Source organism: Vicia villosa, linkage group LG7 (genome assembly GCF_029867415.1).
Source record: "Vicia villosa cultivar HV-30 ecotype Madison, WI linkage group LG7, Vvil1.0, whole genome shotgun sequence".
NCBI lineage: Eukaryota > Viridiplantae > Streptophyta > Magnoliopsida > Fabales > Fabaceae > Vicia > Vicia villosa.
The window spans coordinates 94,558,041-94,570,320 of NC_081186.1; the positions used below are offsets into that span (position 1 = coordinate 94,558,041).

Below are 12,280 nucleotides of genomic sequence, written 5' to 3' on the forward strand. Positions count from 1 at the left end.
GTCGGGGTCAAACAACAAAACCTTGTCTTCGGAACCTCCGTGACTCGATACTCCGACTCCCACTCGTTATCTCCGACACCATTGTGGCTCGTTTTTTCGATCCGACTCGCTGATTGTTCGCAACTCTGATTGAGGGATTTGATTGGATTGTGTGTTGATCTTTATGGTTTCCTTGAGGATCTGAGTTGCTATTTGTTCATGGGTCAGATTCCTTTTTCTCCTAGATATCTGTTAAGTATTAACTCGAATTCCCAACCTACCGTCATCTCCAAAATTATCAATGTTCTTTAAGGCTCAACAAAAGTTAGGTTGTTATGTTACTCAAGATCTTTTAGGATGATGAGGGGGATCCAGGTCTTACTCGTTTAATTTCAATTTTGCTCCTATGTGTCAGTAAATTAGTTGTTGTCTTTAAATCAAAACATAACAAATAAAATAAGAATAAAAATATAACAAATAAAATCGAGTCAAATCACATCAAAATAATCAAATAAAAATTCAAATTAAATCAAATAAAAATAACAATAGAATATACCAATATTTATACTAAAACCAATAATAATAAATAGTGGAAACTGATTTAGGGTTTGCGATTTCTCATCATATAAATACCAATCATCGAAAACCAAACCTTCCTCTCAACTCTTCACACCTCTTCATACACTCACTTCTCTTCACTCTCCGCCACCGATTCATCCCAAGCTCCAATGGCTGTTACTTTCTCAGATCTACACACCGAAGAGGGTCTCAAATCCCTCAACGATTTCCTCTCCGGAAAAACCTATATCTCCGGGTAACCCTCAATTCCTGTCAAATTCAATCCCAATTTATTTACTGTTTCAATTTTTTCTGAGAATTTGATTATTGAAATTTTGTATTTTGTATTGATTTAGGGATCAATTGACAAAGGATGATATCAAAGTGTATGGAGCTGTTTCTGAGAAGCCAAGTGGGTCTTTTTCCAATGCTGCTACTTGGTATGATGCTGTTTCTTCAAGCCTTGCTGCTAGGTATGGATTTTTCAATTTTTGTTAATCAATTGTTGGTTTTGGTTTTTGTGATTGGAATATATGAGTTTGATTTTGATTAATTTGGTTATTGTTTGGCGATTGTGTTTATTTTGTTAATCTCGATTTTGTGTGGATAGTTTCCCTGGAAAAGCTCAAGGTGTGAAGTTTACAGCAAGTGGTGCTGCTCCAGCTGCTGAAGCACCTGCCAAAGCAGTATGTATCTATCTGAACTTTGGTTTTTTGTGTGTTGCTTTATGTTTATTGATTCTGTTGTGAGTTTTAGAGTTGCTTGGTATTGTTATTTGATTTGTGTTTCTTTTATCGATTAGGAGAATGATGTAAAGAGTCTTCCAACATTATAGAATTGTAGAGCATAAAGCCTTATTAAGGGATCGTCAATTGCAATTCATTGTTGGATACATCTTAAGCAGTCAAGCCAAACCCAAAAGTGAAAAACAATAATCTTGATTGATAAAACCAAAATTTTTACATGTACATGATTTTCAGTATTTCTTTGTCATATTTAGATTTTATTTATTGGTCTAACTATGGATTAGAGTTTGTTTTGAATTTACCATGCCTGAAGTATATTTTACATTTCTCATGATCAATACTAAAACTAGAAAGCTAGGACATTACTTGTATTTCATATTATTGAATTTGGAAAATTGCTTTTTGAAGAACTCTATTGTTAGTTGTGTAATAAAATCATTCTGGCTCAAACTCTCACTGTTCACCATATTGCTAGCCGTATCTTGTAATTCTTGTTTAGAGTTGGTAATTGTACAATACTGTAGTGTACTTTCAACAAAACAATATTCGATGACATAACTATAACCAAAGCAACATAAGGTTATTGTTATAATTAATTATACCTGATAGAGATATTAATTGTTTACCGAGTAACATTTTTGTTAGATAATTTAGCCATTATGAAGAGGCAGTGCTTGTATGCTATACACTCCTGAAACTTTTGATTTTATGCTAATGGCTGAGTTATTGTGAAGTGAAGTTTTTTTTTTTTATAGTTATATTGAAGTCACCGAGCAAACTGTTTCAACTAACTATTTTTATAATTGGGATTTGTTTTTGTTAGGATGCACCCGCCGCAGAAGATGATGATGATCTTGACCTCTTTGGTGATGAAACAGAGGATGAGAAGAAGGCAGCAGAGGAAAGGGAGGCTGCTAAAAAGCCTGCCAAGAAGAAAGAAAGTAAGCTTTCTTTTTAGTCCTTACAAATATTTTCTTGTAAAGCATAAACAGTTAGTTGAGAAAAGTTGTTCTATATTACATTTGTTAAATCTATTTTATTGGTTAAAGTGACTGAAGTTCATCAACTGCAATATTTGTAGGTGGCAAGTCTTCCATTCTGCTTGATGTTAAGCCTTGGGATGACGAGACCGACATGAAGAAGCTGGAAGAGGCTGTTCGCAGTGTTGAGATTCCCGGATTAACCTGGGGAGCATGTATGATAAAAACGTTAAATATTTGTCAATCTCTCGTATACATTTGTGGGATACTATGTGATTAAAACAATTTGTTTTCTATTGTTACACAGCCAAGCTTGTTGCTGTCGGATACGGGATCAAGAAGCTACAGATCATGATGACAATTATCGATGACCTTGTCTCCGTGGACGACCTCATTGAAGAGAGACTCACAGTTGAGCCAATTAATGAGTATGTCCAGAGTTGTGACATTGTCGCATTCAACAAAATCTAAGTTTTGAGTTTGGCCATTTTCAAGCGGCTGGTCGGAATGTTCTTCCCCCTCCCCTCTACTCTGTTCCTCTTTAACATTTTCATTTTGTGTGTTTCAGTGGTGGTTTTGTTAGAAGTATTTATGGAGTATAAGAGTTAGATTCATGTTATGGTGTAACTTAAATGTTATTCATTTCAAATACCATGCACATTTACATTTTGTGGGATTAGCATTACTGATCCGTATGCTCCTATTTTATTTTTTATAAGTTTTACTAAAAGTAATTGACTAAAATAATGATCATACTATTCAATTTCATGACACTATAATTTCATGCCTTGGTTAGCTATCACAACATTCTTCCCTATTTCATATAACAATCAAATGACACAACTCTTAATTTTTTTCTAAGCCTGCTGAATAGATCCAACTTTACAACTTTAGTCAATATTTGTAACTTATTTTTCATTAGAACAACACAAACAATGAGTTTCTCTTTGTTTACTTGTTCTCTAATGAAACTAAACGCTATTAGACATTCTCTAAGAGACAGAAGGTTCCTAGCAGTAATGTAAAGTTTTTTTGTTTATCAATAGCTTATTGGCTTCTTAATGATTACTTCACGTTCTTTAAAGCTTAATCAATTTATGTACTCGGCTTCAAAGCATCTAACTATGTACTCAGAGCTAGCACTGGCTGTTTCTTAGATATCCAAGAGGATGAATTTCTTTGAAACATAACAGTGGCTTTTCCTATCAAAAAAATTGCTTAAATACTCTCTTAGCTGCAATTAGGCGTGATTACTTAGATTCATTAACAAATATACTTTCTAGATTTGTTTGTTCTTCAAATCATAACAGTGGCTTTTCCTATCAAAAAAATTGCTTAAATACTCTCTTAGCTGCAATTAGGCGTGATTACTTAGATTCATTAACAAATATACTTTCTAGATTTGTTTGTTCTTCAAATTTCTAATATATATAAGCATGGTTTTAAATTGTAGCGGTAGCCGCAGATGCACATTTGATAAATTTGATTGTGTTTGTTGCGATAGTTGTAGTGTGGATATGCACATTTAATATATTTGATTGTATTTGTTGTGATAGCAGTTCTTGTAGTGTGAATCCTGATTGAGAGATATTTGAAACACACATGGATTGCAATTGTAGTTCGATACAGTTGCAAAGACTAAAATATCAACTTGCAATTGCAATGCCAATAATTTAAAAAGATGATATGGAGCATACTTCACTTAATGTAAAATTATGTCTGCGGTAGCATGCTGAAATTCCGCTATGAAGAAGTAAGGGGCTTGAATTTCCGACAATCACATGTGATTGAAAAATCCTGCATTTAGAATCGTCCTTATCATATTTACCGTATATACTCTTCATCTCTCCTATCAACGTCCTTTAACAGAAGCTAAGATGACATGTCACATGGAGGTTTTTTGGTATATGGGTGTACACGCGGCAATGACAAAATTGCAAGGATAAAACAGGTTAGATTGTGAGAGTTTCAAGGCTCCTTAAAATTACTGAAACTATGATATAAGGTACAGAAAGTTAAAAGCATTAGAAAACTCAGAGTTTGATGACAGTTACGAGCAAAAGCAACAATAAAAGTAATTTTTTAGGAACATCTAGAATGGTTAGAGAGTTGATTCCCAATCCCAACTTAAGCGTATATTTGAAAATTATCTTTCCAATTTCAAAACCCTAATAAAAATTTATTATGCTAAACAAAAAAAAAAGTAAAAAAGGCCGATAAGTTAAATATTTAAAATGGCAACTTAAGAAAAAATGGACATCTCGGTGGTCTGAAAACTCAAAAGAGCAGTCAAAGAAAAGATTAGGGATAAATAAAAAAGGAGTTAAAGAAAATTCTGCTAAATCGATAATCTGAAAGGGCGGCTTAGCCAAAATGGGGGCGTCTATGCGAGCCTGCTCCAAAACAAAAAAATTAAGACATGAAGAATCAACGATAGTTTTCTAGATACAATAAAAGTCAAGAACCCAATGTAAGAAGAGCTTAATGAAGAAGAAGACTTGGAGGCTTCAATGCCAAATCACGATGAAACCTGAAACACCTTCTATTCCTTTGCAAACATATCGACCTCAATCTTTAAGTGGGTAAAAGGCCAATCAAACAATGAATCAAGCATGTGAGTTTATCCTCGACGCTAATGATTATTTGGCTATTTCAACAATTTCATTTGTAATTTCTTTGATTGCTAAGTACTCAATTGCTTTTAGTTTTGTGGTCCTTAGAATGGTAGGATTGATGAATTGATCATGCATCTTTTGAATAAATCCTTTTGTGTTCACTCCTTTTATATTTCTTCGTTTCTCCTTTTTTTTGTAAAAAATACTAATATTAAGGAGTATGCTTTTTAATAAAAACCTAGATGACGATGTTAGACATTGTTTCACTTCCCAAAAACTAAGGAGTTAAGGATATTTAATCCCTAGTCAATCCCTTTGAGCCTAGAAGTTAGCGTTTCTTTTTGTAAAACAAAACCCTTAAGCTTAACTAGGGGCATAATGGGTTTTTCATGTTAGTTTGACTATGCATTCAAATTTCAAGAGAATCATCCTATTTGTACACCTTCTAATAAGAGATTCAACCACATATTGTTCCTCACACGCATCATGAAGTGTCAAAGAAGTTGTGAAAATCCAAAAGCTTATAGTTGTTGTTCCTCACTAATCAATAACATGACAATCACGATCTTTCAACAAAATCAAACCAAGAGCACAAATTATTCTTAAAAAAAAGCAAAAGAATAAAATAAAAAAAGAATGAAGAGAAAAGTAAAAATATCGAAAAAGAAACCAAAATACTTAAAAAAAGTAGGTGACTACCATATCAAAAAAGAGAAAAAAACATTGCCCTTACATCAACCACATTTGCGTTTCTCTAGAAACAAACCAAGCATCTCATCTTATGCATCATGGCATTTCTCAATAACATCTGGAATTTCACATAGGTCAAAGACATGAAAGCCTTGAAATAAAGCAAACAAATTAATTAAATACCAAGAGCCCAACCTCGCTTGGCACCTCACAAAAGCCCAACTTGACTTGGCACCTCACAAAATCCCAACCTCGCTTGGTACCTCACAAAAGCCCAACTGGCTTGGCACTATACAAAATCCCAACCTTTCTTGGCATCTCACTGAATTCCAATCTTCATCAGCATCACCAACAAAAACCCAACCTTGCTTGGCACAACACTCAAATTCCTAACCTTGCTTGGCACCTCTCAAAGCCCAACCTTGCTTGGTAACATCAAAAGCCAACCTCACTTGACAACCTCTCAAAGCCCAGCCCTCATTTGAACACCCAAAAGACCAATCCTCATTGGTACAAACCAAAAGCCCAATATTCGTTGACATCCCCTGAAGCCCAATCACCATTGACACACATCCAAAATCATTACATGCATAGATCAATCATCATATTTCATATCACATATACATATTTGGCGCACTACACCAAGCATTCATAACCTCTAATTCATCAATCCAAATGTACATCACAAAGCCTATTCAATCATAACAAACAATGCTAACTATGCTAAGTTCAAACGCGTCTAAAGCCCAATCATCAGTAGCACTAATAATCCAACGTACACACTTCCCCAACGAATCCAATCACAATTCCCTATGTGAGTTTCATCCCAGCAGGGCTCCTCACTAGGTGTTCCAAGTAAGCATTCTCCCCAATAGATATTCTACCCATTAAGTTTCTCCTAGAATTCCCCGACATACCTTCATAAGGAATTCTCAATAAAACATTGGAAGTAGGATTCCCTAATAAACCTTGGCAATAGGACTTCCCAGAAAATCCCGGCAGTAGGATTCCCCAATAGATCCTGACAGTTGGATTTCCCATCAAACCTCGATAGTAGGACTTCCCAGCAAATCCCGACGATAGGATTCTCCAACAAACCTTGGAAGTAGGACTCCCCAACAAGTCTCATCAGTAGGATTCCCTAGTAAATCTCGATAACATATTTCCCCAGCAAATCCTGGCAGTGGGATTCCCTAGTAAATCTAAGCAATAGATTTCTCCAGCAAATCCCGATAGTAAGATTCCTTAGTAAATCTCGGCAATAGGATTTCCCCTAATAAATCTCGGCAGTATCCCCCAGTAAATCTCGGTAGTAGATTTCTCCAGCAAATCCTGATAGTAGGACTCCCTAGTAAATATCAGCAGTAGATTTCTCCAGCTAATCTCAGCAGTAGATTTCCTAGTAAACCTTGGCAGTAGGACTCCCTAACAAATCTTGGTAATAGATCTCTCTAGTAGGGATGGCAAGCAGACCCAAACCCACGAGTCCCACCCGCACCCGAACCCGAGTCAACGGGTGAAAATCCGAGTTGACTGGGTTTAAGTCCTGGTTCGGGTGTCACCTAATATTTCGGGTGCGGGTTTGGGTAGTATAAAACCCGCATCTGAAACCCGAAATCATACCAGTTTATATAATATATATATATATATGTTTTGTGGAAAGGTGTAGGAAAATTGTATTTTATGTATTTTTGCTGCGGGTTTGGGTTTGGGTGAAAAACCCGAACCTAAAGGGTGTGAGCGTGGGTGTTATTTTGCCACCCGAACAGCCTTTGGGTTTGAGTGCCAATTTCGGGTGCGGGTTTGGGTAGTGCGAAACCCGCACCCGACCCAACCCGTTGCCATCTCTACTCTCCAGCAAATCCTTACAATTGGATTCCCCAACAAATTTCGGCAGTAGATTTCTCTAATAAATATCAACAATAGGATTTCTCTAGAAAATCCCATCAGTAGTATTTCCTAAAAAAGTCTCACCAGCATACATCCTCAATGAATCTTCCAATATTTTCTCTGTCGGTCTAGGGATCTAGGGATCAACTTAATAGTTGAAGGCAACCATTTTGTTTTCTTATCGGTGTAAGGATCAACTTAGCAGTTGAAGACGACCATTTTATCTTCCTATTAGCCTAAGGATCAACTTAGCAGTCGAAGACGACCATGTTATCTTCTTGTCGGTCTAAGAATCAACTTTGCGGTTGAAGACAACCATTTTATATTTTTATCAGTCTAAGGATCAACTCAATAGTTGAAGATGTCCATGTTATCTTTATGTCGGTCTAAGGATTAACTTAGCAGTTAAAAACAACCGTTTTATCTTCTCTTGCTCTAAGGATCAACTTGGAAGTTGAAGACGACCATTTTATCTTTCTAATTTTTTATAGGGTTAATAGTAGTTTACCCCCTGTAATATGAGCGTGTTTTGGTTTACCCCCCACCGTTGCCAAAGGCAGGTTTTGACAACGTTTTTTTTTTTTGAAAAAACCGTTGCCAAAAGGTAGGGAGGGGGAAAAAACAAAATTCGCTAACATTATAAGGGGTGAATTACTATTAACCATTTTTTATATTTTATAAAGTTAAAAAATTATCTTAATGAAATCATACATATTTTTTTAAAAATTATTTATTAATATTTTTAATTTAATATCAAATTAATTTTTATTTATATTTTGTCATATTTAATTTTTTATTTTAAATTATATTATATAGGGGTAAACTAGTAAATCATTTTCTTATCCTATCCAACCGGATTCTAATTCAGCTCATATTCAAGATAATAATTTGAACTTATTAGGCAGAATATGATAAGTTTCAGGATTAACTTATCCTAACCATTAGGTTAGCAAACACTGTATTGAAATAAGATATAATACAGATATCCTATCATTACTTTTATCCTACACACCAAACGGATCCTTAAAAGATTGTAATAAAAGAGAAGGTTATGAGTTAAGAAATTGGTTATAACTTTAATTAATTCAGTCTGATACTAAAAAAAACACTTTACAGAATAAACAATGAGAAATAAAGAATTAGAAAAAGTCCGTTGTTTTTAATCTAGGTTAAATTTAACCTATTTTAACTTCTTACATGTTTTAACAAACCCTTATGCAAAATCTCCACAATTTAATATGTACCATTGACTTACTTTGTCGAAGTTTAACAATTTTAATAGATACAAACTTTTAATTCATTACTTGACAAATGATTTAATTCACTTGCTAAATTATTCACGAAAATAAAATTCACCTTAAAACTTACATTTTTCTATAAAATTTTAGTTAAAAAAACCCACTACCCCACTTAATATTTTTTTTTAGCATAATAGTATGAAGAGAAAAATAGAACCACCGTTAGAAATTACATGTGTGACACCTCATATTATTCGAGTACAGATTTCTATATAAATATAATACATGTATAGGGAATAAGCATTTATTGTAATTTGTAAAGCTGAGTTCAAAATGCATAAATTGAAATGGTCAAAATACAAATAAATTCTTAGAAAAATGAAAATAATAATTAATGAAAGAAAACTTGCATTAATATAAGTGTAGACTAATTTTCTATTGTCTACAATCCTTCACAAATCATTAGGATGGAAGTTTTTCCATATATAAATGTTAAGATAACTTTTACATTGTTAGCCATTACTATGTGGAGTAATAAGCTCTACCATCTCATGCTTTTCATTGATCAAAGGGCCAAAAAGGAACGCATTCAGCTAGTAACCAAGGTTCTAATATCTCATATTGAATCTCCTCAGATGATTGAATTGGATTTTGAGGATATTGGTCAAAAAACATCTCCGAAGGAAGTTGATAATCCATATCAAGATTGTATGAACATTGTGGAATTGGAGGAAGATCTTGATCGAAAACCATATTACATGATGGAAATGATGGAAGTGTATCTTCCCTATCTTGAGTGTGAGAACATTCTGGGAATGTGAGAAGATCCGGTACCATGGATAAAGAAGTATTTTCCGGGAATGTAAGAAGATCCGGTACCACAGACAAAGAAGTATTTTCCACATTATTATATGGCATATTTAAATCATCATCCAACTTTGAAAGTGGTTCAAGGTTGTTGATATTTTCCTCATCTTGAAAGTACAAACATTCTGGGTGTGTAGAAAACCTGTTACCATAGATGATATCAGTCTTGAAATATGTTATTGTAACTATAAAGTTAATATGTAATTTGAATTGAATTTAAAAAGAAAAAACTATTAAATTGTCTACTCACCTATCATTCAATGTTGGGACAATATGATTGCTTAAAGAAGAACTTTCCACATTATTGTATAACATATTTGAATCATTAACCAACCTTGAAAGTTGTTCGAAGTTGATATTTTCCTCAAGATAGTTTGCATGCATAATGTCTTGATGATTGGATTCCACTCTTGGTAAAGTCATTTCTTCTTCGGAGGCATTATTATTTTGGTTACTAGAATCCTTCATCATACTAAATTCTTCAACACTAGCAATCAATTCATCAACATTGTTTATGCTTTTGGGAATGAGGAACTCTCTAGAATTGCTTAAAGAAAAGCTTCCCATTTTATTGTATTGCATATTTGAATCATCAACCAAGGTTGAAAATGGTTCAAAATTGATATTTGCCTCCTCATAAATTGGATCAAGATAGTTTGCATACAAAATATCTTGATCATCAAATTCCATTCTTGGTAGAGTCATTTCTTCTTCTTCAAAGACAATATTATTTTGGTTACTAGAACCCTTCATCATACTAAGCCTTTCAATATCATCAATCAACTCATCAACAAGGTTTATACTTTTGGGAATCAGGAACTCTCTAGAATTGCTTAAAGAAAAGCTTCCCACATTATTGTATAGCATATTTGAATCATCAATCAATGTTGAAAGTGGTTTAAAATTTATATTTGCTTCATCATAAATTTGATTAAGATAGTTTGCGTGCATAATGTTTTGATGATCAAATTCCACTCTTGGTAGAGTCATTTCTTCTTCTTCTTCGAAGGCATTATTATTTTGGTTACTAGAACCCTTCTTCAATCTAATTTCTCCAACATTATCATTCAACTCATCAACATGGTTTATGCTTTCTCGAGCTAGGTTCTTTCTAGAATTTTTTAAACTTCTTTTTCTTGAATTAATAAAATTCTTTAACTCGTTATCGGTTCTTCCAGGAAACTGTCATAACAAAAACAAATACAAAATGATTATATAACGAATTACTGATTCTTCTAGAAAAATATCCTTGCTCATCACTAAGGTTCATTAGTTAATATATTTTCCAACAAATTACATATATTTAAGTCTCCAATAGTTAAATCTTACGAAGAGTCAATCTAATAAATAAACTTCATCCAAAAGATTATTGGTTTATTTACCCTAAAAACCCTAATCTTATAGAACATACAAAAATCATTACTTATAACAAATGGTTACAATCATAGAAATACTAATAAACTTTAACCTTTTTTTTTAATAAAAGTGAAGGATAAATAAACAAACCTTTGAAACCATGCGAGACCATTTGGGTCCTAATTCTTTATAGAGACGAATAAGTTTCTCCCTTTCTTCTTCATTGAATGAACACTTTTTTAAAGTTGGTTTTAGATGATTTAACCATCTTAAACGACAACTTTTTCCATCTCGAACAAGTTTTGTTTTCTTTCGTACCGAATCCCACTTTCTAGCTCCATAATTTTTCACATATTCTACTAATACTTGATCCTCTTGAGATGACCATGTTCCTTTTTTCAGCATAATATTTCCAGTATCATCACCATGATTGCCTTTTTCTTGTTGCAAAGACGAAGATGCCATGATTTGAGTAAATGTGATTATTGAGATAAATGTTTTCTTAACTAAGAGAGTCCTAAGTTAAATAAAACTCCTTATCCCGATTTTAACTCCTATAAAATTTCATTTTTTGATAACTTTTTAAAGTTAACTCATGTTTGACTTATTGAGTCCAACTCATGTATATTTGCTATATTATCTATTGAGATAAAATCTTAACTAATAAAGTACAAAATAAAAAATAAAAAAAGAATATATGATGGGGCCAACAAATTGAAATATAAAAGCTACGTCAACAGCATTTCTAGTCCAACGCTGGTTTTGGTTTAAATTTAAATAAAACTCTTTTACCCTATTTTAACTCCTATGTTTTCTAACTAAATCAGCTTATCTAATGTAGAAGATAAAACTAAACAAAGTCCAATGCTTGTAAGTAAAATACAAATTAATTGATAGCAAAATTAAAGATAAAATAATATAATAATTCAATTTTAATTATAAAAAGATAAAATTAAATAGAATTTGTTGAGAGTGATGATTTTGGCGTTTAAGTCGGATGTGATAAATTCAGGTTTATAAGGGCCACCTTTTTATATTAATTTGAGTTTAGTACCTATATGAACTGATGTTTGAAATTTGTTACTTTTTTCTAAAACAAAATGACTTTTTTCTTTTTTTTTTTTTATTAAAAAATTGGTTATTACACAACAATATAATTTTTTGAGATTAAATGAAGTTTACTGACATTATACAATAATTATACACTGTCATTTAATTAATAGAGATTCTTTATTTAACTATGTTACACAATTAACTTAAAAATTTCAGAATGACTTAACAGAATATATATGATGGTGATTAGTTTATTGTGTAAAATAATTTTACACGTCGTTGCATATATTTTTTTCTCTATTTTTTTT

The 12,280-nt window shown here is 32.9% G+C and overlaps 2 protein-coding genes across 2 annotated transcripts; one reads left to right on the forward strand and one right to left on the reverse strand.

Moving 5' to 3' along the window:
• Window positions 1-626: 626 nt before the first annotated feature.
• Window positions 627-2,942, forward strand: LOC131617860 (elongation factor 1-beta). Its single transcript, XM_058889125.1, has 6 exons — window positions 627-793; window positions 894-1,010; window positions 1,148-1,223; window positions 2,107-2,224; window positions 2,365-2,478; window positions 2,571-2,942. The coding sequence occupies exons 1-6, from the start codon at window positions 708-710 to the stop codon at window positions 2,732-2,734; spliced, it is 675 nt and encodes a 224-aa protein (XP_058745108.1). The 5' UTR covers window positions 627-707; the 3' UTR covers window positions 2,735-2,942.
• A 6,312-nt stretch (window positions 2,943-9,254) lies between these two features.
• LOC131619741 (transcription factor MYB124-like) lies at window positions 9,255-11,384 on the reverse strand. The gene is made up of 3 exons (XM_058890808.1): window positions 11,070-11,384; window positions 9,814-10,745; window positions 9,255-9,705 (listed from the first exon to the last, which is right to left on the reverse strand). The coding sequence occupies exons 1-3, from the start codon at window positions 11,382-11,384 to the stop codon at window positions 9,255-9,257; spliced, it is 1,698 nt and encodes a 565-aa protein (XP_058746791.1).
• Window positions 11,385-12,280: the final 896 nt, after the last annotated feature.